Source organism: Geotrypetes seraphini, chromosome 1 (genome assembly GCF_902459505.1).
Source record: "Geotrypetes seraphini chromosome 1, aGeoSer1.1, whole genome shotgun sequence".
In the NCBI taxonomy this organism is placed as follows: domain Eukaryota; kingdom Metazoa; phylum Chordata; class Amphibia; order Gymnophiona; family Dermophiidae; genus Geotrypetes; species Geotrypetes seraphini.
Window position 1 is genome coordinate 512,708,993 of NC_047084.1, and position 25,759 is coordinate 512,734,751.

A 25,759-nucleotide genomic window follows, 5' to 3' on the forward strand; every position below is an offset into this window, starting at 1 on the left:
CATGAACCCCAAAAAACTACCTTCAAAACCTGACAAAAAAATCGAACCCACCACATTCTGGAACAAAGCAGACTCCGCGATTGGATCCATAGACCTCAAACAATTCATAACCCGATGGTGAACTCTAAGCGAAACAATCCTGGATAAGCTGACACCAGTAAACATGAAAAACAGAGTCTGCAGACCATCTGATAAATGATTCGATACCGAACTTCTCTAACTCAAAAGGCAATGCAGACAACTGGAAAGAGACTGGAGAAAAAAGAACCAAGAACACACCAAAGTAGCATGGAGAAGCCTAATAAAACAATACAAGATCAAACTGAAGGAGAAACGAAAAGCATGCTACTCCAAACTGGTAGGCTTGGAAGTCCAAGACACAAAAAAACTATTCAAATTAGTAAAAGACCTCACAGATACCAAACCATACCTAGCCACACAAGGAAGCTACCCAACAAGCAGACCACTTCAAGAACAAGATCACTACAATTAGGACCACCTTCAACAACACCCCAAGCCACCTTGACAAGATAATAACATACCCTGCAACAGGAGAAGCCATTGCAGCAGACAGGACCTGGGCCGACTTCCCATCAGTACAATGGCCTGACATGAACCGACTTTATAAAAAATACTGTCAAGCATCATGCGACCTGAACAACTGCTCCAAATATCTGATAACAGTCTCCCCCAAATTTAGAGCTCGCCTCATGCAATGGGTACAAACTGCATTCATGGAAGGTCAATTCCCACAGGACCTCAGCGAGATCATAATCACCCCAATTATGAAAGACCAAAAAGGCTCAATAGATATCCCCTCCAACTACAGACCCATCGCCTCAATACCAATATGCATTAAACTAATAGAAGGCCTAGTTGCACAATACCTCACAAACTACCTGGAAGACCACAACCTACTTCACCCCTCACAATCTGGGTTCAAAACCAACCATAGCACGGAAACATTACTAGAATCTCTCCTAGACACAGCCCGACAGCACCTAAGCAAAGGCAGAAGGATGTTAATTCAACTTGATCTCTCTGTTGCATTTGACCTGGTAGACCACACCATACTACTACAAATACTAGAAGCCATAGGGATCTCAGGCAGGGTACATACCTGGTTCCAAGGATTCCTTAAATCAAGAACATACAGAGTAAAGACAAATGATCTTAAATCAGACCCCTGGTCTAACCCCTGTGGCGTTCCCCAAGGATCACCACTATCTCTAACGCTCTTCAACCTCTTTATATCCTCCCTTGGGTCCAGTCTAGATAATCTAGACGTAACATCATTCAGCTATGCAGATGACATCACCATTCTCTTCACCTTCGGCTCACCAGCCCCCACTTCAACTGAAAAACTGAAAAAAACACTAGAAGTGGAAAAATGGATGATAGACCACAAATTAAAGCTGAACTCAGACAAAACAAAATTTCTACTGCTTGAAAAGGACAAAACCCTATCCATAACAGAATTAGAAATAAATGCCACCAAATACCCAATACAGTCCGCCCTAAAACTCCTCGGAGTGATGATAGATAGATGCTGCTGCACCATGCAAGTCCAAATCAACAAGACCATCCAGAAAGCCTTTATAATCATGTGCAACCTGCGAAAAATAAGAAAATTCTTCTACAAAGAGCAATATAGGCTCATAGTCCAATCCCTATCCTAGGATTATTGGACTACTGCAACATCCTCTACCTGCCGTGCCCCGCAAACATGATAAAACAATTACAGACAGTACAAAACACAGCCCTCACATTGATCTATTCACTAAGCAAATATGACCACATCACCACCGCATACCTAGACTCGCACTGGCTACCTATACAAGCACGAATACTATTCAAATTCTACTGTCTATTCAAATTCTACTGTCTATTCAAAGTAATGAATGGCACTGCCCCCACATATCTAAACAATCGCCTAAACTGGAACAAAACAACTAGACAAAGGAGAATTCAGACCCCATTTATCCACTCCCCATTCAAAGGTACACTCCCCATTCAAAGGTACACAGCGCAAGAAGATGTATGACAACCTACTAGCAACGCAAGCAGCAAAACTTGATCACCCCCATCTCCAACATGCTGACAACGACCGACTTCAAATCATTTTGAAAAGAAATCAAAACCCTGTTGTTCAAAAAATGTATCAAGAAATCATAACACATCTCCATGTCTATCCCTACTCTTGTAAATTTCCCTTCAAAGTCTCAACCATGTAAACAGCACCCTAATTTGTAATTTTCCTGGAAATGTCCACTTATCTTCTTTTGTAATCCGCCTAGAACTGCAAGGTACTGGCGGAATAGAAGGCACTAATGTAATGTAATTGTTAGCGGTTTAATATGGTGTATTAAAATTACTTTATGTATGTTGTCCTCTGAACCATTGTGAATATTTTATTAGTTATAGGCGGTCAAGAAATTTTAGAAATAAATAAATAGATACCCCAAACCCTTTATTGCCTGATTTAAAAAATAACAAAGATTAATACCACATCACTCCAAAGAACATTTCTATAGGCTTTGTATTTTTTAATAAAATTCCCTCATTTTGGTGAAATCCCCCAAATTTAAAACTCTCTACACACACACACACACACAAAAAAAAAAAAAAGACAAAACCAAACACTCTGGTTGCTCAGAGAGACTAAAATAAGTCAAACTAAAATAGCACAAATGAGTTCCCATTTAAAGTTCACTTTAAACAAGCTGGTTTATTTTTATGCGTATTAGATTCTTGATACACTGCCATTCGCAATAAATCAAAGCGGTTTACAAACACTATTGGTCAAGGAGAGAACACAGGAAACATAGGAAGGTAATACGAGGGGCTAGCAGAACAGGATAGTTGAAGAGAGAGGATTGATTAAGAAGGAGAGGAAGGGGCAGAGAGGTGCTTAGCATATCAAGAAACCAGAAATGACAAACTGAAAAGGTGAGCTTTCATTCGAGCCTTACACTTCTGCTTCTCAAAACCTTTCTCAACCTAAATCATTCTACTCGCCTTATGTTTTTTACCTCCACCCTCTCATTTATTAATATTTTATAATGTATATATTTCCCCCTTTTTTTAAGAATAATTTTTAGAATCGTATGATATAAACCGCTTAAGAAAGTCAAGCGGTATATCAAGCTATAATGAAACTTGAAACCTGCTATGATTGCTCAGATTGGAGGGAAACAGGGATTGAGTTCCGTATTACTTCTCACCTCTATTTTAGATGGACTGAGACTATGTATGTAGTTTGTCCACGTATTATTTAGACAGAACACCTCCTAGCATTTTCAGTTTGCCAGCCTCCTCGTTGATTGTTTCTTCTCTTCTTCATACAGGTCCCAGAGCGAGTTCCCCAGACACCGATTTTAAGAAAAAATGGGATAAATATGTGGGTTCACTTCGAGGAAGTGCTTAGAGGGGAGGGTTCTTTGAGTGGGCAGACTGGCCCTTTTCTGACGTCATATTCTATGTTTCTATGTTTCTACCTTACTTTCTTTTGCTCCCTGAAAAGACACTCCAACAGGATAGAATTTCTCAAATCATCACAGACTCTCTTTGGTGCCTGAGTTGAAAACACTGAGCCTGTGCCCTGGACCTCTTGTAGAAAAAAAAAAAATCCAAAAATCACTCTCTAAAATACAAGCCATGAGGAAACACACACAGGGAAAAAGATATCACATTCCCAAAGACAAAACAACAAAATATTGGTGTGAGGTGAGCTCCTGATCCAAGATAGCCACGGACTGATCAGGCTGAATAACATGCTGTATTGCCATATATCTATCTAACAAGGGTGTGTAAAAGTAACATCCAAGAAAAGCATCAGAGTAATATGATCCTTTATTGCATAAACATCAGAGGATCACTAAATAATGCAGATAAGCATCAGATAATATATAAGATAGAAGCAAAGGATATTTATATACACAAAATAGAACACTTCACCATGTCTGCCAGGCTCCATCCTGATGCTGATCGGGAATCCGGGCGATCAATAGGTCGATACAGTACACGGTTCCCGGGGCTGCAGCTGGATTCATTTTGGAACTGTCCCAGTGTTTCTTAGATACCTTTTTTTTCACACTACCTTTGCCCTGTCTCACTGCTGCCTCTGAAGTAAACAACAGGTGTCTCTCTTATCTTCCAGCTGGGAGGTTAACGCTGTTTGAACTTTATTCCTTATCACAGTACACACACCAAGATGCTGAAGTAAGTTGTCTCAGGGTAAACAAGGTTGAGGATAGCAGTCCGGCAGATGGGTTTTGCAAGGTCCAAGACAGACATGAAACAGTATATTCTTGATAACAAAGTTCACATTGGTCAGGAGGTCAGGATAGCAAAAAAAAAACTTGAAGAGACATGTTACGTAGTATGCTGAGTTTCAGTTACCCCCGGTCATAGGTATAACACATGCTAGAGAGTTCGCTCTTATCAGCGTATCTAACAGCAACTTACCCTTCGATTTATGATGCCAAAGCAGAGAGGAAAGAGCTATGCTGGGGCCTCGCGAAGCTCTTCAACGTCCGGCTTTGGTAATAAAGAGGAACTTTTATAGTGGATGCAAGCTACCCCTTCTGTGTTGTCAGAGACGTTCCTGCTGGAGACGCCCCGGGCTAGCGGGACGGAGGCGCTCTCCTTGGGATTGGATACCACCTTGAGTTCTGACATTAGGGTGCCCCCCCCCCCCACGCCCTCAGAGCACCAGCTCACCGTAGATGGAGCAGTGCCAAGGTGTTCAAGCGCTACTCACCCAGGAGGCCGGAGATATCGGAGAAGGTAGAGCTGAGCCGGACTCCCCCATGTTTGGAGGAAATTTTGGTTATGGAACCTGAAGTACTGACATTGCATGGGGACGGACAAACCCAGGAAAACAATCAACGTGGGAAAGAAGTAACTGGAAAGGAACCTAATCAAACATTTCTTCTGCCTCAAGTCCAGAAACCCCAAGAGGTAACTTTAGAGTCTATTTGGGACCTTGTAGAAAATCTGCCAACTCTAATAAATCCCCATTTCCAATGATTGGAGGAGAAAATAAAGGCTCAGGCAATACACATTAAAAACTTACAAACTGAAAGTCTTGATTCCAAAACCTCAGTGGGCAATATTAACCAGAAAATAACTATGTCCAAAAAGATTAAAGAAACCTTGATAAAGGATAATACTAATCTTAGAAGAAAATAGGAATCTTTAGAGAATTTGTCACAGTCTAATAATATTAGATTGGTTAATTTCCCTAGGAGTGCTATGTTTTCCCCTAGGGAAATGTTAAAGAGGTATATGTTAGAGCAGCGGTCTCAAACACATGGCCCGTGGGCCACATGCGGCCCCCCAGGGACTATTTTGCGGCCCACAATCTGTCCTCGACTAAAGCAGGGGTCTCCAATCTACTTCCCTTCCAACTGTCCTCCCCCAAGCCACCGCAATCGGGGAATAGGCCAGCGCCCGAGGTCTTACTTCTCCCTGCCCTCCCCCAAGCCACTACCATCAGGGAACAGGCCGCCACCGCCGCAATCGGGGAACAGGCCGCACCGAGGTCTTAACTCTCCCTGTTTATCTTCCCCAGCTCGGAGCCGACCAATTCTCGCCACTCGACGTCAATTCTAACGTCGGGGAGGAAGTTTCAGGCCAGCCAATCGCCAGCCAATTTATAAACTATAAAGAGTTTTACCTCATGCAAAGTTGTCATTTCTTTAATAAGACATTAACTATTTTTTTCTGCGGCCCTCCAAGTACTACAAATCCAAAATGTGGCCCCACTAAGGGTTCGAGTTTGAGACCATCTAATATTTACCACTCTAGTATATCATCCGTTCTTCCATTGTAACCCCAGTTTATAAATATTTTGTAAGCTGCCTTGAACCGCAAGGTAATGGAGGAATAGAAATCCTTAATGTAATGTAATGTTTTGGAGATTCAAGAGGAGGTTTTACCCCTTCTATCTCAGGTTTATTATTTGCCTGGAAAATTACCAAATCAGCAGCAAGAAATTGCTCCTGATTTAAATGTAACTGCACTGCTTGAGCTCTCTGATAGAGAATTAATAACACCTGTGACATTATTATTGACGGTGGCTATGGCGCCGGACAAAAATTGGCTTATGAAAAATTTTTTCAAACATAAGCAGAAGGGTTTTCTAGGTTTAAAAGTACAAATGTATCCAGATTTGGCCAGGGATACCCAAAGGCGACAGAAATAATTTTTGTTTTTAAAACCTGGGGTTCTAGCCTTAGGGGTGACATTTTATTTATGTCATCCTTGTAAATATGTTGTGCATTATTCTTCCCAAAAATACAGCTAACAACTTTCCTATCATTATCACGAATGGAGAAGGAAAAAGATAAAATCTAAGTAGCCCTAAATTAGAGTATTGTAATTGGGTAGCTTGATTTCAACCAGATCAGCCTTATATTCTTTACTACTTTCCTTAGTCCGTTAAGTTAATTCTTGGATCCTATTTTGATTGGGGACTTGAGCTGAATTTAAGCGTGTATTTCTTTTATATTATGTTCTTGTTGTATTGATTCTATGCTTAATTTGCTTTCTGTACAAGTTTATACTTGATAGTGTTAATATGAAAATGATACATAAATAAATAAATAAAAACAACAAAATATTTAGTCTCCTCTCTCTCTTGGGTGCAATAGATGCACTGGGATTCTTTCCCTCACACCAGACAGTCTGAATTCTCTAGCTTGTTTTGTAGAATGCACATTCTAAGTCTGATCAACCACCTAAAGAACACACAAAAAAATCTATTCTTGCAACTTGAATCCTTCTGGAAACTGGCTGAAGCCTTTTAGACTTCAGCTGCCCTCAATAGCTCCTTTCTGCTGAAATTGTAACATAAGGCATTTTACTGATTAGACCCCCTATCTGTGCTGCAAGGCCAAAGAGAGACAGCTCCCTGCTGTTCCCAGGGCTGGCACAACATGGTAAACATGTTAAGTTTTTAGTGTGCAAACCTTTAGGAATACCAAAACCTGCCATCAGCACTGTTCCACCACCTCTTGCACCGGTCCTGTCTGCATGCACACTTTGGCTGTTTATCTTTAAGTTACACAGTACAGGAAGGAACTCCACTGCAAGTCTTGTGAGGACTGGATACTGCGAGACCAAAGTTCCTTTCTACACACATTGCAGTGGAGGTAGTTTTTTGGTAGTAGCAGCAGGGGAAAGGAGCACTGATTTCTAGTTTGCAGGGGGCACTGGATTCCTGGTTCAAACCCCAGCTACTCCTGCCTCTTAGCCCAATATCATCTAAGAACAACTCTAAGAACAACTCCCAACAAATTCTCACTGTTGGTGATATTCAGCCCCATCCTCTTTTATTTCATGTTAGACAATAGGAGGAAATATTTTTTTTACTCAGAGAATAGTTAAACTCTGGAATGCGTTGCCAGAGGTTGTGGTACAGGTGGATAGCATAGCTGGTTTTAAGAAAGGTTTGGACAAATTCCTGGAGGAAAAGTCAATAGTCTGTTGTTAAGATATGGTGGAAATCTCTGCTCGCCCTGGATCGGTAGCATGGAATGTTCCTACTCTTTGGGTTTTGGCCAGGTACTAGTGACCTGGATTGGCCACCATGAGAACGGGCTGCTGGGCTTGATGGACCATTGGTCTGACCCAGTAAGACTATTCTTATGTTCGTATGTACCGACAGCTGAGAGATGTCACCAAATGTTTGACATAAACAACAAGTGCATGCTTTTCATAACAACCATGGGTGCCTGCAAGCTGGAGAGAGTGCAATGTAGAGAGCTATGTACTTGAAATCCACTTGAAGTCCACTGAGTTGTTACAGATAAGAAGGTATTTACTTACGGGTCACTATTCAGCCATGACAGCCACCGATTTTGTAAATGTCAACTACATTGCTCAAAGAATATCTGGATATTCAGTGCCACAATCCAGATAGTAGAAATATTCATTCTGTTATCCAAATAACTTATTTGGATAACTTAGGACAACTTTCTATTGTCACTGTCCATATATGTTCCAGGACTGCCCTGGATCTACCCATGTTCCACCCCAGCACTATCCACTTAGAACATAAGAACATAAGAAGTTGCCTCCACTGGGTCAGACCAGAGGTCCATCTCGCCCAGCGGTCCGCTCCTGCGGCGGCCCATCAGGTCTGTGGCCTGTGAAGTGGTCTCTGACCACTTCTATAACCTACCTCAAGTTCTATTTGTACCCCTCTATCCCCTTATCCTCTAGGAACCTATCCAAACCCTCCTTGAACCCCTGTACAGAGTTCTGTCCTATCACATCCTCCGGAAGCGCGTTCCATGTGTCCACCACCCTCTGTGTAAAAAAGAACTTCCTAGAACTTCCTAGAACTTCCTTCCCTTTCAATTTCTCCGAGTGACCCCTAGTGTTTGTGGCAGCCCTCAGTTTGAAGAATCTGTCCTTATTCACTTTCTCTATGCCCTTTAGGATTTTAAAGGTCTCTATCATGTCCCCTCTAAGTCTCCTCTTGAAGGCAGTTCTATAAAGGGAAGTGCTTTATGTGCGTAAATGTCAATATTCCACCCATTTGAGATACTTGAGAGTAATTAGTTTGATGGCAAGCCTAGGGGATGGTTTACTCTTTCCACCTGATATTCAGGGTTACTGAGCCAGCCAGGAAGGGCTCCTGGCTGGCTAAATAGAACATACCCGTCTAAGCACTAATATTCAGTGTGAGATGGCTGCCAAATATTAGCAGTTAGCAGCTAATGGATAGCTGGCTGTGTCACGTGGCTTAGCCAGCTATCTGCGAAATTCAGATACTGTTTGGCTAAGTCGAGCAGCCAAATCAGGCCTCTCAAATAGCTAGTCTATCTTTGGCCGGTTCAAACTTAGCTGGCCAGTGCTGAATATCAACATGGCTGGCAAAGTTTTTAGCAGCCAAAAATAGACCAGATATTCAGTGCTGATCACTGAAAAAGGTCTGACATTGGCTATCCGGGCTCAGCACCGACTGCGAGTGCCAGCCCGGCTAACTCCCGCAGACTGAATATCAGGCCCTTAATTTTTTACCCTGGTGATTCGGATAACGTCTGTACACAAAAAGTGCCACATTGGAAATATTTTAGATAGATATAATTTATTATAGGATAATAATATGTGAAACCGTGGATAATAGTGAACACTATTATAACACACTTGGCTCATATATAAATACCAGCTCATACATAAATTCCAGCATCTGTACTCTTACACTTTGGGGCCATTTTGAAGAGCTTTCTGAACACAAATACTGTGAACAGCGAGAATGCTAGAAGCCAGCAGTGAGCAGCTTTTCCCGCACGCCGCATGCATCGGCCCGAGTTCCTTCCTTCCAATGTCACATCTGGTTCGCAGGACCAGGGTGTAATGTCTGAAGATGGGATACAAGGCCGGCATGAGCAGCAAGCAGGAGATGCCACTCACTGCCGGTAAAGATTTGAGGAGGTATGCTGGGGCGGGCTGTGGGTGTGATGAGGTAGAGTGCAGGGGGAGCACTTGGTGCTTGAGCTAAGGAGAACCATGGATAATTAAAACCACAGATACAAAATCAGCAGATACTGGGGACCTGCTGTACTTAGCAAATGTGGCAAGCACAACTGTCTGAGAAGTTCTTACAGTACTGCACCAAATATATTAGTTTTGAGGACCATATAAGGATGGAACACTAACTGTGCTCCAAACCATAAGAACAAACCTTTCCCTCACCTCTGCAGCCAGCAACATCATTGGAGAGCTTGTGGAATAGTGGTTAGAGCTACAGCCTCGGCACCCTGAGGTTGTGGGTTCAAACCCTGTATTGATCCTTGTGAGCCCACGGGGACAGATAAGGAAAATGCTTTAAGTACATGTATGTAAACCACTTTGAGTGTGGTTGTAAAACTACAAAACAGCAGTTTACAAATTCCAATCCCTTTCTCCCCGTTTTTCCTTCCACCTTGAAATAAATGAGATCTTCCTCGTTTAGCTCTAGTTTTGCTTGTAACTGTAAGCCAGGCCAATTACAGGTCAGCCAGATAACATTCTCTGCTCAGCATGGAATGCAAGACTCCCCTGTCTCTGATGGAAACAATAAATTCTCAGCTTCTGAAATGTCAGTTCTGGGACTACAAGATTTGTTACAGAGAGGTTCGACTCATGGGCATTTCTCTGAATCTTCTCAGTCCTTTCCTGAGAGAGACAGCTGTGATTGCTACTAGGTTTTTTCTCTAACTCGTTTCAGAACCAAATCTGAGCAGAACACTTCCCCTTTGGTCACCAGGTGTCATACTGGACTAATCAGGTAATGTAAACACCTGTCCAGCAGATGATAGAATCCCTCATTATTCAAGGTTTTATGAGCTAGTCAGATGGTACTCCATATCAGAGTTGATACAGGATGGCTGATAAGGAGGCTAATCACAAATACCTCATCTATATATCTTCTTCACTTGTATCTCTCCCCCAAACCTCTTATAGAGAGGACAGGAGAGTCAGTATCAGATGTTCTACACAAACATGTCCTTGAATGATGTCAGACAGAAACCAGTGCTGTAGGATCTCAAGTAGCATACATACCGTATTTTCGCGGATATAACGCGCACCCGTGTAAAACACGCACACGGGTATAGCGCGCAGAAACCACACTTGTATGTACGGAAACTTTTGTATACAGCGCTCATGGGTATACCGCGCATGCTGCCCGACTCTCCTCTGGCCACCCCGACTCTCCTTTCGCCCTCCCCGACTCTCCTCTGGTTGCCCCGACTCACCGTTCACCCGCCCTGACTTTCGGTGCACTGCCCCGCCTCTCCGTGCGCTGTCCCGACTCTCCGTTCACCTGCCCTGACTTTCCGTGCACTGCCCCGCCTGTCCCCCTTGAAGGTCTGCCTGTCCCCCTTGAAGTCCTGTCCCCCCTTGAAGGTCTGTCCCCATCCTGAAAGCCTGATGCCCCCCCTCGACGTCCGATTCTTCTCCCCCCTCGGCAGGACCACTCGCACCCCCACCCCGAAGGACCGCCGACTCCCCGACAATATCGGGCCAGGAGGGAGCCCAAATCCTCCTGGCCACGGCGACCCCCTAACCCCACCCCGCACTACATTACGGGCAGGAGGGATCCCAGGCCCTCCTGCCCTCGACGCAAACCCCCCTCCCCCCCAACGACCGCCCCCCCCCAAGAACCTCCGACCGCCCCCCCAGCCGACCCGCGATCCCCCTGGCGACCCCCACGACCCCCCCACCCCCCTTCCCCGTACCTTTGGTAGTTGGCCGGACAGACGGGAGCCAAACCCACCTGTCCGGCAGGCAGCCAACGAATGAATGAGGCCGGATTGGCCCATCCATCCTAAAGCTCCGCCTACTGGTGGGGCCTAAGGCGCGTGGGCCAATCAGAATAGGCCCTGGAGCCTTAGGTCCCACCTGGGGGCGTGGCCTGAGGCACATGGTCGGGTTGGGCCCATGTGCCTCAGGCCGCGCCCCCAGGTGGGACCTAAGGCTCCAGGGCCTATTCTGATTGGCCCACGCGCCTTAGGCCCCACCAGTAGGCGGAGCTTTAGGATGGATGGGCCAATCCGGCCTCATTCCTTCGTTGGCTGCCTGCCGGACAGGCGGGTTTGGCTCCCGTCTGTCCGGCCAACTACCAAAGGTACGGGGAAGGGGGGTGGGGGGGTCGTGGGGGTCGCCAGGGGGATCGCGGGTCGGCTGGGGGGGCGGTCGGAGGTTCTTGGGGGGGCGGTCGTTGGGGGGAGGGGGGTTTGCGTCGAGGGCAGGAGGGCCTAGGATCCCTCCTGCCCGTAATGTAGTGCGAGGTGTGGGTAGGGGGTCGCCGTGGCCAGGAGGGTTTGGGCTCCCTCCTGGCCCGATATTGTCGGGGAATCGGCGGTCCTTCGGGGTGGGGGTGCGAGCGGTGGGGGTGTGAGCGTCCTTCCGGATGATGAATCGGGCGTCGGGCGGGGTGTGAAATATGTAAAAAAAATTTTGTATACCGCGCTCAGGCATATAACGCGCGAAGGGTATGCGCGGTACGTAAAAACGCGTATAACGCGCGCGTTATATCCGCGAAAATACGGTAATAGAATCACTCACAAAATAGTTCATGGCTTACTCAGGCTTCAGGCCTGCAAAGGTGAGAAATGGAACATCCCTAAACGCCATTTTCAAAGGGTACGCCTAAAAGGCCTCCCATATATTTCCAAGGAGGTATACACATGGGTGGAACATAAACGAAACTTCCACTTACATGCATAACTTACAGAATACTGTAAGTTATGCACATCCTTGCCACACTTAGGTGCTCAAAGTTATGCCACCTCTATAGCTGATGCAACTTCAGGCATGTAAATATTTGACATGTTAATACTAGAATTCCCTAGTATTCTATAATGGAACCTAGGTATCCATGTGCTGTTATAAAATAGGTTATCACCATGTGGCATCAGGACACTTATGAGGATGTGCTCATTTATGCTATAGAATTTCCCCATAGTGCAATAGTGCGGTGGCCGTGTTAGTTCACTCTTCAAGGTAATATGTTAGTCTGATAAAAAAAAAGGTATTCTTTTTTTATGTTTTTGTTTTAGTTCTACATATTACCCCGTAGTGCAGAAACATTCTATAAGGATATTGCGAGATATTATCCGGATAGTGCCTCTGAATATCCCTATCAGCAGAAGTTATCTGGATAGCAGGTGCTGTTATCTGGATAACTACTGTAGAATATTGACTCATTAATCTGTAATGAAAAATTCTACAAAGACAATAAGTTCTTCCATCAATTTTTGCCTTGTCATAAACCCCTGAATTCTATAAAAAATGTTAAGTTGTATGTGAAAATTTGGGCTTGCATCCAATTTGTGTGTGCAATTTAATTGAATAACAAGCCCATTAGCGCCAATAATTGGGATCTTAATGAGCAATTATTGGCACTAATTAGTTTTAATTAAAATTTACATGTGTAAATTTAGATGCAGGTACCACACCTAAAATTTAAATGTGTCAAGAGGGTGCAGAAATGGGAGGGTCATGGGCAGATTGGAGGCATGCCTTGGATTTACGTGTGCAGTTATAGAATAAGGGGATTTGTGCCTAATTTATCCTTGTAAGTATTGGCAAATAAATATGTAACAGAGAGTGTGGCGCAGTGGTTAAAGCTACAGCCTCAGCATCCTTAGGTTGTGGGTTCAAACACACGCTGCTCCTTGTGACCCTGGGCAAGTCACTTAATCCCCCCATTGCCCCAGGACATTAGATAGATTGTGAGCTTGCTGGGACAGAAGGAAAAATGCTTGAGTACCTGAACAAATTCATGTAAAACCATTCTGAGCTCTCCTGGGAGAACGGTATAGAAAACTGAATAAATAAAGAAATTCTATTTTGGCATGTATTTTATATAAAATGACTATTCCTGCAGTGTACTCCTACACATGCTTATATATATATTTTATATTTCCATCCTTCTCTCTGGCTGATGCCATATATCCAAAGCAATGGAAAAGTGTTTCCCAGTCATCCATCCTCAATATGAATATTTTGGGGTAGATATTCAAAGCAATTTACGTATATAGCCAGGAAAGCCTCCTGGCCTTTTAAATAGCTTGGTTGGGGCTAAGTAGAAATGTTCAGCAGCACTTAACTTGACAGTGACACTAAGGGCTCCTTTTACGAAGGTGCGCTAGCGGTTTTATCGCATGCACCAGATTAGCGCGCACTATAGCACGCGCTAGCCAAAAATCTACCGCCTGCTCAAAAGGAGGCGGTAGAGGCTAGCGCTTACGGCAATTTAGCGTGAGCTATTCTGCACATTAAGGCCCTAGCACACCTTTGTAAAAGGAGCCCTAAATATTTCCCGATAATTGTCCATCCCTTATCTGGCGAAATGGGGGCAGAGTTTGGGTGGAGCACCAACCTAGCCAGTTAGTTGGACGTGACCCAGCACTGAATATGTGAAGATAATTATTCCTGTGATGATCAGCATTTAAAATACACTGACTGCCACAGGCTAAATATTGACCAGTATATTTGTTTAGCCTCAAGTATGCTACAATTTTTTTAACATTCTCATTTCTAAAATGACTTCTTCTGGTGTTCATTGTGCCAAATAAACATATTTTGTGGCACATTTCCCTAGATTCAATATATGGTGCCCAAATGTGCATGTCCAAAGATGTGCACACAAATTAATTGGTTAATGAGGTCTTAAATATCAATAATTGGGTGCTAATAACTAATTATTAAAGTAAATTGCCATTCATTAAAATTTGTACATTCTAAAGCATGTATCCCAAAGGGAGGCATAGCCATGGGAGCAGCCAGTATCTGTGCTAGGTTTCAAAAGGCATAAATCTGGTGCCCAAAGTTAAGCACAGGAATCAGTTCATGTGATTCTATAAAGGGTATGCACTCTTTACAGGACAGCGCTTAGTGTCATTTTTTTTGGCACTTATTTTTGGCTGTTTATAGAATTCCTTTTTTTTAAATCATTTTTATTAGAAAGGGTTCAACAAGATAACAGGAACAACACTGATACCAAAAGTGCAAATACAAAAATGCAAATGCAAACCCTATGTGTATATTACACAAGGCTTCCAGTTCAGCAAGCTTTTTATAAATTACTAGCACAGCTTGTCCATTTTATGTCCTAGATAACCTATACATAATTATCCTCTCTCTCTACAGTCAAGTAATTATATGATTGCTAATACCGGTAATATCATTTACTTTGTGGATTTATTATAATCAACATTTGTTTCTTAATTTCAGTAATGAAGGATATTCTTTCAGAATTTGGAATCCAGGGAATTAGCAATGGGTATGCCTAATTTTTTTTTTATTATTTATAGCAATAGTGGTGGTAGTAATATTATAATAATATAATATTTTACAGTTCATAGCTAAGAAACTATCTGATATTGCAAAATAATACTTGTGATTTTCAAAGATTTAGTTTTCAAATCTCTATACCTACTTTTCACTGATTTCACTCATGTACCTTGCCCCTGTAAAATATTTATTGACAGATTGCAAATATTATGGTTTATGATTTATTGACTTATATCCTACTTTGTACAAAGCAGGTTCCAAATATTACAGACATAATTAAAACAACTTCACAGACAATAGAAACAAATCAAACAGTCAAAATATATTAGCGACCAGCGCTTACAGTTATCTGAAAGACTCAATTCTCATATTTTATTTTACAAAATAGAAAATTTTTCAGTAATTTCTTAAAATTATATACATCTTTCTGCTCACATATATATTGAGGGATCTTATTCCATGTTTGTGGGTCTATACAAAAAAACATACTTGCCCTCAACACCTTCAACTGCAATTGTTTAACAGGTGAAACAAACAAATCGCCATATTCCACAGAGCAGAGTTTTGGGAGTGGAACATATGGCAGAATACTATCAACCAGATACCTTGGTGCTAGCCCATGTACACACAAGTACACCATGATCAGCAGTTTGTAAAGTATCCGGTAATCTAACTTCAACCAAAACAATTTAATGTAGTATTCTGACACATGTTCCCACCTTCCTAGTCTAAAAAATATCCTAACAACCAAATTCTGTACCTAAGACTCTGATTGGCCCAGATGCCTAAGGCCCCTTCCATAGGAGGAGCCTTAGACACCTGGGCCAACTGGAGTCTTAGGCCTCCTTCCCAATGCACTCTGGCCACTCAAACTGCTTCCCAGGAGGCCTAATACTCCAGTTGGCCCAGGTGCCTATTGGAAGGGCCTTAGGTATCTAGGCCAATCAGAGCTTTAAACCCCTCCCTAGTGCATCCCAGAATGCACCAAGGGGAAAGCCTGCTGTTTTGGAGTGGTGGGCCTACCAGCCAGAGGGTGTATACATCCCTCCGGCCGGACTTTCATCTTACAAGGTACTGGGGGTTGGGGGGTCTACAGTTAGGGAGGGTGCTGGGGGGGATCTACAAGTGGGGGGCTCTGGAGGGGTGTGTACCTGGGTGGGAGGAAGTTCCAGGGGGGTAGCAGCAAGAGGGAGTGGGCATGCCTCCTGCTGGCTGACTTCATGGGGGGTTGGGGGTGTCAGGCATTCCCTTCTGCAGCTGCTCAGCTGATTACAGCAGGGAAATTTCTTTACTGAGATCAGCTGATGGCTAGGGATAAGGTGCGATTCTCTAACCAGTGCCGGTTAGAGAATCGGGGTGGTTATACAGGGTTAGGAGTTTGTCCATTAGGGTAGATGTGATTCTATATAGGATGCTAGTCTGCAATTCTCAGCTGCTTCTTAGGCAACGGCTGTGACTGGCGTCCTATACTGAATTTCTCCCTTTGGACCTAGAAGTCCATGACAAGGAGTAAGAAGCCAAAAACAGCAGTTTCTACATGCTACTGGTGGCTGACCCAGAAGCTTTTCCTTTGATGCATAACGCGTAGATGGAAGGCTTCTGGTTTATTAGCAATGTGTAGGAACTTCTGCCCGTGGCCTTTTGAAGAGAGCAAGTGCAGCTGCTCTGAATTATTGAAGGTGCCAGAGGGTGCCAACCTATTCCCATGCAGCTCTCTAGCTTAGGGCTTATAGGGCCCAGGATTTCCTGCCCACTCCATGAGGTTGCTACACCACTGCAGTTACATGCACAAATAATAGAATACTATAATTTACGCATGATTTTTAGTAATCTAGACACATGACTGTACATTTTGGGTGATTTGCATCAAATTGGAGCCTAAGCGTTATTCTATAAAGGGCGCTGAAGATGAGCGCATTTTATGAAATAGTGCATAGAGATGATTTATCCATTTTCAGTGGTTCATTTTCATAGAGGGAAAATGAAATGGTGAAGACAGATGAATTTTAATATACTATCTCTGACACATTGTACACAGAACATGAATTCATTTCTCCTCTATAAAATAGGCAAATGCACAACATAGGCACTTTTATGTTTTCCCTGCTAAGATACCCTGATACAAAGTTACCCTCCTGCCAGTATATTGAGCTAACTATTGATCTATAGTGAATCAGGGGGTTATTCTATAATGGTGCCTTATGTGACCCTTATTCTATAAAGGAAAAGAGGAGCCTAACTTGCTGTATAGAATATTTAGGAATACCAGACATCCGGGAAGACTTGGACATGTCCTCTTTTTAGATGACTGTCTGGGTGCTGATGAGGCTCTGGACAGATTTTCCAAAACCTGGTAGTTTGTCTGAGTTTTGTAAAGCCCTGACCTCCTAGTCGCATCTGGAAGGCCTCTGAGCATACGTGGGTGATATCACATGCATCCGCGCATGCTCAAAGACCCTCCAGATGAGGTCCAGAAGTCAGAAAACAAAGATGAGGCTTTGTGGGGGGGCAGGACTAGAGGTGGAATGGGGCGGGGCTGGAGGGGAAATGGGGCGGGGCTAGGGACAGAACAGGGCAGGGCCATGTTTCTGGGTTTCTCCAGACAAAAATTTGTTAACCTTAAGAATACTAGCATAATCAGGAAAATAAGCGCACATTTTAGGTGTGAATGTGTATTCCATCCATAGATTTGGTGTAAGTGCTGATGCCCAAATGCAGCAGATACATGCTGTTTTGCCCCTGGCTGCCTCACAACATTCTTTATAGTGCTGCTCTAAAATGTGTTCAATGTTATCTTCACTTCTTAGGGTTTTAGTGTTGCAGCTACTTCCTGTCATGGTACGTGATCAATGCATTGTATGTAGTATAAGCCCATACACAATATATAAGCTTTACTCATAATACTTGTTTCTTCTGCAAAGACCTCCTCTTTTCCTCATCTGCGCTTAAGCCCTTTGTCTAGCTGCTGCTATTTCCTGATCACCTTTACCATCTTTGTTCTGATAGGTCAGCCAGAGTACGACCTTCTCTGTGACCTTGTCCAAAGTTTTGCTCCTATTGGTCCCTTTGCCTTGCCCCCTGGCCTTATAGGTGGTGGTTTCGCTCTTTTCTGACGCTGCAAGTTAGTTGTACCCATCTTGCCTTAGTGAACTCATCTTTTTACCTACTATTGGACTACCCAGTACCTTACCATTGAAACTACTTCCATTTGCTTGCGAACTCTCCCACCTTTGCCATAAAGGCTTTTTCTCTTCAAAATTTTACCTCTACCTCCAGCTTCTGCCTTCAGAATTACAAAGTCTCTTGCCTCAGTGAGGTGGCCTACTGAATTCCTTACTACAAACTGTCACTGCTTAGATATTACAGCATGTGTATGTTCTAAGTGTCAGAAACACATGCATAGGTGCTCTGCCCAGATTCCACTAATATGTATGTCTACCTGTCATATGTGCTATGAGAGATATGTGTGTTTTTATAGAATAGCTTAGACACATTTTTGGCATTTACACACAAACATGCCCATATTCTAAACATTTATTTGTAAATGTTAGTGCCTACTTTACATTTTTACTTCTTCAGTCCCTTAGCTGAGAAAAAGAAAGAAAAAAAAAAAAACCCCACCTACATAGAAGAAGAAAAACTGTTTCTTTTGGAATGCTGACATTTATTCTCTTTTGTCTACATTTTGTAACATGTTTGTTGTTTGGTTTTTTCTTTAATCTTTTGAAGATTTATTCCCACAAAAATTCCTAAAGTGAAATATGAATTATCATCAATGCCTTTCCCAGGAAGAATGGATTCTCCACTCCCAATGCCAGTAAGAATTCTTTCTCTACTATAGCCTGTTTTCACATAAGAACATAAGAATAGCTTTACTGGGTCAGACCAATGATCCATCAAGCCCATTAGCCCGTTCTCATGGTGGCAAATCCAGGTCACTAGTACCTGGCCAAAATCCAAGAAGTAGCAATATTCCATGCTACCGATCCAGGGCACGTAGTGGCTTCCCCCATGTCTTTCTCAATACCAGACTATGGACTTTTCCTCTAGGAGATTTTCCAAACCTTTGTTAAAACCAGCTACACCAGTGGTCTCAAACTCGTGGCTCAAGGGCCGCATGTGGACTGCCAGGTACTATTTTGAGGCCCTTGGTATTATAAAGAATGATTCTTTTTGGAAAACTTGTGCTTTAAGTGTCCAGTGATCGTGTCCGGCAGTCACATTCTGGAACGTTGCCCGCCTACTGCTGTAACCTCACGCAAGCATTTTCCTTCGTCTATATGCGATTGTCCTCTCCACTCCACCCCACAATCATGTACAGACGCAGGAAAGCACTTGTGTGAGGTTAAAGCAGTGAGGTGGGCAATGTTCCAGAATGTAAGGTAACCATTGGAGGCAGTACAGCTTGTGAATGTATCCTGTGCTGGAGGAAGTGAGAGCTGAAGGTGGTTGCAGACGAGACCGCTGGACACTTAAGGCACAAGTTTTCCATAAAGAATCATTCTTTTTAATACCGACAGCCTCAAAATAGTTGGTCTAACATCTTTAATCTTGCAGTTGAGGGAAGGAGTAAAACGTGGACCTCATGGACCTTACGGACCTCGCAGATCTAAAACCACACGTCCTTAAAAATCTGAGGTCCGTGCAATGAAGTCGCTGACGGATCCTAATGCTTTTCCCTCCCTATGCTGAGGCTAGCAGCAAAACTTTTGCCCTGAGGTCCGTGCTACTTTTAGTCTCAGCATAGGGAGGGAAAAGCATTAGGATCCGTCAGTGCTAAAATGTCATTGAGGTACTTTCCCCTAGCGTTAAACACTTGCATAAAGACTCCCAGCATTTTCTCACCTTTGCCGACTCCTAACAAAAGATACCGTACTGAAGGTGGGGAATTACTCTATTAAACTTGCACAAAATTTTGTGTTATCCTTGCTTAATATTGATGAGGGCCATGCACAGCTACGGGTAGTTGAGGTGTGAAGGACTATTAAATGTATATGGGGAGAGAGGCCTTACAGGGAGGTTTTAAAACCCGCAACCCAGCAACTTCATTGCACGGACATCAGATTTTTAAGGACGTGCAGTTTTAGATCCGAGAGGTCTGTAAGGTCCGTGAGATCCGCGTTTTACCCCTTCCTTGCAGTTGATACTTTGATAGTTTTTCACTTTCTGCATTTTGGATTTGTGAGTACTTACCTCATGCAAAGTTGTCATTTCTTTAATAAGACATTAACTATTTTTTTCTGCAGCCCTCCAAGTACCTACAAATTTAAAATGTGGCCCTGCAAAGGGTTTGAGTTTGAGACTATTGAGCTACACTATCCATTCTTACCACAACCTCTGGCCATGCATTCCAGAGCTTAACTATTCTCTGAATGAAAAAAATATTTCCTCCTATGGGTTTTAAAAGTATTTCCCTGCAACTTCATCGAGTGTCACATTTATTGCTGTCTTTCATCTTAGCAATGGTTTCACTTTCAAGATATTTTGATAGCAATATAAGAACATAAGAAAGCACAGAATGCAGCTGCTGGAGTACTTATGGGCCTCTCAGTCTTATCATTAAAGTGCAAAAACTCCACTTAAAAGGCTAAGAGTCTCAATCTAAGGATTGAGACTCTTAGCCTTTTAAGTTGAGATTTGCTCTTTAATGCTTAATTTTCCCTCTCAATCTTATCACATTACACCAGTGTTAAAAGAATTGCACTGGTTACCCAGGGTTTCAGAGATCAATTTAAGGCTCTTTTTTCTTATTGTTAAAGCTTTGAACAATGAAGTACCATTAAACTTTGCATCTACTTTTAAAATTTATCATCCTACCTGTTCCTTGAGATCATCTGAATAATTATTTCTTGATATTCTGACTTTCAGGCAAATTTGACTTGAGATATTTAGAACCGCCAATGTCCAAGTCAAAGGTTTCCTTGCCCTATGTTTTGAGAAGTGTAAGCTCTACATCACTGTTCAGAAAACTGTTAAAAGTGTTTTCTGAAATCCTCCCAGGGTTTCTGTTCTTGGGAAACTTGCTTAGGATAGGCATCTGTGTCAGTCACAGAAGCTGAACCATTGCATTGGTCAGCTGTTTTCAGTTTAGGAGCGGTGTCCTTTTGCTTTTCAAATGGAACAAGGCCAGAAATACTGCTGGGCTTATTACAGCATTGATATGCGTACTAACCTTAGGCACACTTTGTTTATGCCAGGGCTTTTCTTGACCTACGTAAATGCATATGCCTATGTTGTACACACAACGCCTAAGTCAAAAACAGGTACATAACCCTCTAACCCTGCCCACTTTTAGGTTGGCGCTTTGGACTAGGTGCATACCAAGCTGTGCACCTAACTTTTAATTAAGTCCAATTAACATCAATTATGAGTTGTTAATTGCCAATTATTGATATCAATTAAGTTAGGCACCTACATTAGCGAGGTGCAGCAATGTAGGTGCCTAACTTTAAGCAGACTTTATAGAATTGGGGGGTAACATTTTGGCTTGCCCACTTAAGCCATGTCAACAGCAAGCATAAATGTAAAACTTTAGCATGTAAATTACAGTATTCTATAACTTACATATGTAAATATTTGAGACACCTATGCCCCATCCATGCACCTCCCCTTCTGCATGCCCACTTGCATTTACACACTTTGCTGCTTCTGCACTAAAGTTATATGAGTCCTTAATTTGCCAGATGTTCTTATGATAGACAAGACTGTTTTATATATAGTTTTTATCATTGCTTGCTATTAAAGTGGGTTTTGAAGACCAGGCTTTCTCTGCTCTTTTCCATTGGATTCTAATCCAGCTCATGCCTACCACAGATGCGCATGAATGTTACATTCAAATACATAAGGGCTAGTATTCTATAATCTTAGTGCATAAATGGTTCTTACATTTAGATGCTAAGATTAGAGAATTAATTTGATAATGATTTTAAAAATACATGGATAGAGGACTTGCACATTCGCTTGTCCCTGCAGAACATACAAATCTATTTGAATATTGACCTGAAAGTGTTTAAAAAGATCAGGTTATTTTGAAAGACCCCTGATCCACTTCTAAGTATTTAAATGAAACTCTTGCTTTACTTTCCTAGCACAAAAGGATAAAGTTCATTTTCTTTGTCACCTATCATTACTGTCAATTCAATTATATTTATTAAAGAACTTAGCAGGGTCCAGTATCACAGTTCATATATGACAAGCACTTTTTATCCACAGGATTCTCAACTCCAGGATTTCACTTCTTTACGCAATGAAGCAATGGATAAGATTACCAGAGCTTTTGCCTTGTTGGACTCTGAGTTTGAAAAACTTGATAGGTACTATTTTGAGTCCTTAAAATGTTTATGAACTTAGAGGCCTTTTTACTAATTTTCACTAAGGACTTACAGGGGTTTGCAAATAAGCCCTTCAATTAGATGCCCAGAGGGGGCTTGCTAGGAGCCTATTCCATAAAAGAAAATAGGCACCTATTTTCCATAATAGAATACTACTGTAACTGGGCATATATGTTTCTATATGCTTAAGCACTAGCACTTATCCCAGCCATAGAGCTGGCATAAGTATGTGTACGTCCATCTACAAACTACATGCTAGTTACAGAATTGTGCATAGATGCATATCCAGTCCTTACACATGTAGCACCTACTTTACTGAACTTCCCTCTTGCTGCTTGAATTAGCATGTGCAAACTGTTACTTTCTAGGCACATAGGGCCTGATTCTATAAATAGCACCTAAATCGATAGGTGCCTACCACATGTCAATCAAATGTAGGCACCATTTGTAGACTCACACCTACTGGTGCCTAAATTGAGTTAGGCGCCGTTAAGCATCTACAACTTAGACACTGGTATATTAGATCAAGGTTTTCCTAGCCTAAAATACCTGTGCCTAACGTAGATGCCTACTGGCACCTAATGCATTCCACAACAACTCTGCCCCTAACTATGCCTACTTTTGGTGTAGGTGCCGATAGGCATCACGCTGATTTCCATGTGGAATTTAAATTAATCTTTTTAAAGTATTTTTTAATTGGCTTTTAATGGCATTTTCAATGATCATGCCAATTAAAAAATGTTAAGTTCCATGTGGAAATCAGCTAGGCACCGCTCATCTAGGTGTCGGCCGGCACCTAGCCAAGGAACCAGTTATAAAATCAGGGCCATACTGTGCTCCCAAGGCAGTGCAAGCTACACTTCCCCCTCGGTATTTGCGGTTTTGTTAACCGCGGTTTCGATTATTCACAGTTTTTCGTTCTCTGGCTCCATCCCCAAATGTACGTCACAGGAAATCGTTGCTCCCAGGGTTGAACAGAGGAAATCACTTCTCCCGGCGTTGTATTGAGGAAATTGCTGCTCCCGGAGCAAATCAGGTTAGGTTATTCGCGGTTTTTAAAATCTTTTTTTAGGGGTTTGTTAACAAAAAACCGTGAATAACATACGAAAAGTTATTTGTGGTTTTTCGGTATTCGCTGCTATGCTTTTCCGCCTATCACCGCGAATGCGGAGGGGGAAGTATAATTCACGTGCTATCTGTATATTCTTTAGGGGCAGGAAATGGATATGGACTGAGCATTGCAGCCGGAGTTCGTTACTTTACTGTATGTTGTCATTGATGCACAGAAAAGTATTTCTTAGGACAAGGGTGGATAACCACAGTTCTTAAGGGCCACAACCCAGTTGGGCTTTCGAGATTTCCACAATGCATATGTGTAAGATTGATCTGAATGTACTGCTTTCATTGCATGCAAATTGATCTCATGTATATGCATGTATATGCATCAAAAGCCCAACTGAATTGTGGTCCTTGAAGACCATGGTTGTGATAAGTTAGGTGCCTAGGTGCAGCAAGTTGAACATTAGTTCTATAAAGGCATCTTGGTATGATGACATCTAAGGGCCCGATTCTATAAAGTATGCCTAAAAATCTAGTGCCAACTAGTGCAGAGCTAAGCTCAATTCTGTAAAAGTTAGGTGTACTTTATAGAATCATGCTTAGTGCCACCTAACTTTAGGTGCAATCTATTTATGCCAGGGCTTTCTTCGCCTAAATACCTGCACTTAAGTTAGGCACCTAATGGCACCCAAAATGCTCATTATCCACCCCCTAACCACACCCATTTTTAGGTAGGCACTTTGGACTAGGCACCTACTATTTTTAGAATCATGTTTTTTGAGTTAAGCGCCTAACTTTCAATTAAGTCTAATTAACAGCAATTATGAGGTGTTAAGTGCCAATTATCAGCACTGATTAAGCCTATTAATAAGGTGCCTACATCAACTAGGTGTGCTGATATAAGCAGTGGTGTAGCGAAGGTGAGAGGCTCCTGGGGCGGTAGCACCGCTCCTCCGGCCCTTCCTCGCCCCCATACCTCTTAACTTCTCTGGCATGAGCAGCACTACCAACTTACTAGGCGCGGGGCCCAGAAGTGGCATCAGAGGGAGAGCCAATGCTGGCACGAGCAACAGCTTGGAGTTGCTGCTTGTGCCAGCAAAGAGATAAGAGTACGATGGTGGGGGGTGGGGTGAATGAAGGCACACGGTGGGGGGGAGGAGTCGGAAGGAGTTAGGGGGTGGAAAGGAGGGATGCCAATGCCCCCACCAAGATGGCGCTTGGGACGGACTGCTCCCCTGCCCCTCCCTCACTACACCTCTTGATGTAGGCACTTTATAGGTGTACTATATAAAATTTGCTAGCAAGTGTCCATATTGAGGCATTCCCACTAATGCCATTTCAATAGCAGGCATAAATCTGCATGCCTGAATATGGTACTTCAGCATGTATTCTGTAAGTTACATTCAGAAATTCATGTTCCATCCATGCTCCTCCTGTGAATGCTCCTTGCATTTATGCACTAATCCCTGGATTCTATATATGATACCGAATTATCAGTAATGCTCACGCAACCTTCTAGGGAGATATGATTAAATTCTGTGATGATATAACAATATCCCACTCTTATCACAGCTCTAATAATAAATAATTATTAATTATAAATAAAGTGCTCAGACCCTTCAACCAAAATTGTTTAGTAATGTCACTAAACTATGTCTGCCATTGGGACCATTATTGCCTTTACTGTCCCAATGGAATTGCTTTAGTGATGGTAGTATGAGAAGTACATGATTATTTAGTATTTTTTTGTATTTATCTGACAGTGACCTCTCCTGAGGAAGAGTTTGAAACTCGAGTTGGGGGGCCATTTTACTCAAATGGCATTTTGCTGCACTCACTTATGAGCACTAGCACTTTCACAAGCTTCATTCTATGGCCGCCAAAAGTGATTTCATTCAGCCTTCCCAATATCATCTAAGATAAGTTTGTTCTTGCTTTTCTTTTTATCTTATCTTGATTTATTTCACTCGGTGATATCAGTGTGATAAAAGAGAGAAGGCATTGGGACAGTAAAGACAATGATGGTCCCAACGGCAGCCATAGTTTAGTGACATCACTAAACAATTTTGGATGAAGGGTCTGAATACTTTACTTATAATTAATAATTATTTATTATTAGAGCTGTGATAATAGTGGAATACTGAATTATCAGTGCCATTGTTTAGGTGCAGATTCAAGATGTATGCTCAACTAAGGGCCTCTTTTATCAAGCTGTGCTAGAAATTTTTAGTGCAAGCTGGAGTTGTAAATGCTCAGATACTCATAGAATTGCTATGAGCATCGGAGCACTTACCTTGCTGGCCCATGCTAAAAACCTCTAACACAGACTGATAAAAAAGGGGTCAAATTAGTTAATGAATAATCAAATATGAATTAATGGGTCAATAATTGTACTTAATTGGCACTAATTTGGATTTATGTGCTATTATATCACTCTGAGTGCCTAAATCACTAGAGGGGCATAATCAAAACTTTAAAATGTCCAAAAACCTGTCCAAGTTGGCACTTGGATGTTCTAATGCAGGGATGTCCAAGTGCCGATAACCAAAACAAACTTTCTGGACATTGTGACA

At 42.5% G+C, this 25,759-nt stretch overlaps 1 protein-coding gene across 3 annotated transcripts in view; it reads left to right on the forward strand.

Moving 5' to 3' along the window:
- The window catches only part of LOC117352255 (kelch domain-containing protein 3-like), a 171,106-nt gene that overhangs the window by 130,528 nt on the left and 14,819 nt on the right, over positions 1 to 25,759 (forward strand). For 2 of the 3 annotated variants that reach the window (XM_033928605.1, XM_033928614.1), the window contains exons 14-16: positions 14,737 to 14,785; positions 18,526 to 18,613; positions 22,009 to 22,109. In XM_033928605.1, the coding sequence (XP_033784496.1) occupies positions 14,737 to 14,785; positions 18,526 to 18,613; positions 22,009 to 22,109 (238 nt within the window). The remainder of the gene's footprint in view (positions 1 to 14,736; positions 14,786 to 18,525; positions 18,614 to 22,008; positions 22,110 to 25,759) is intronic. The other variant, XM_033928622.1, reaches the window with a different exon arrangement.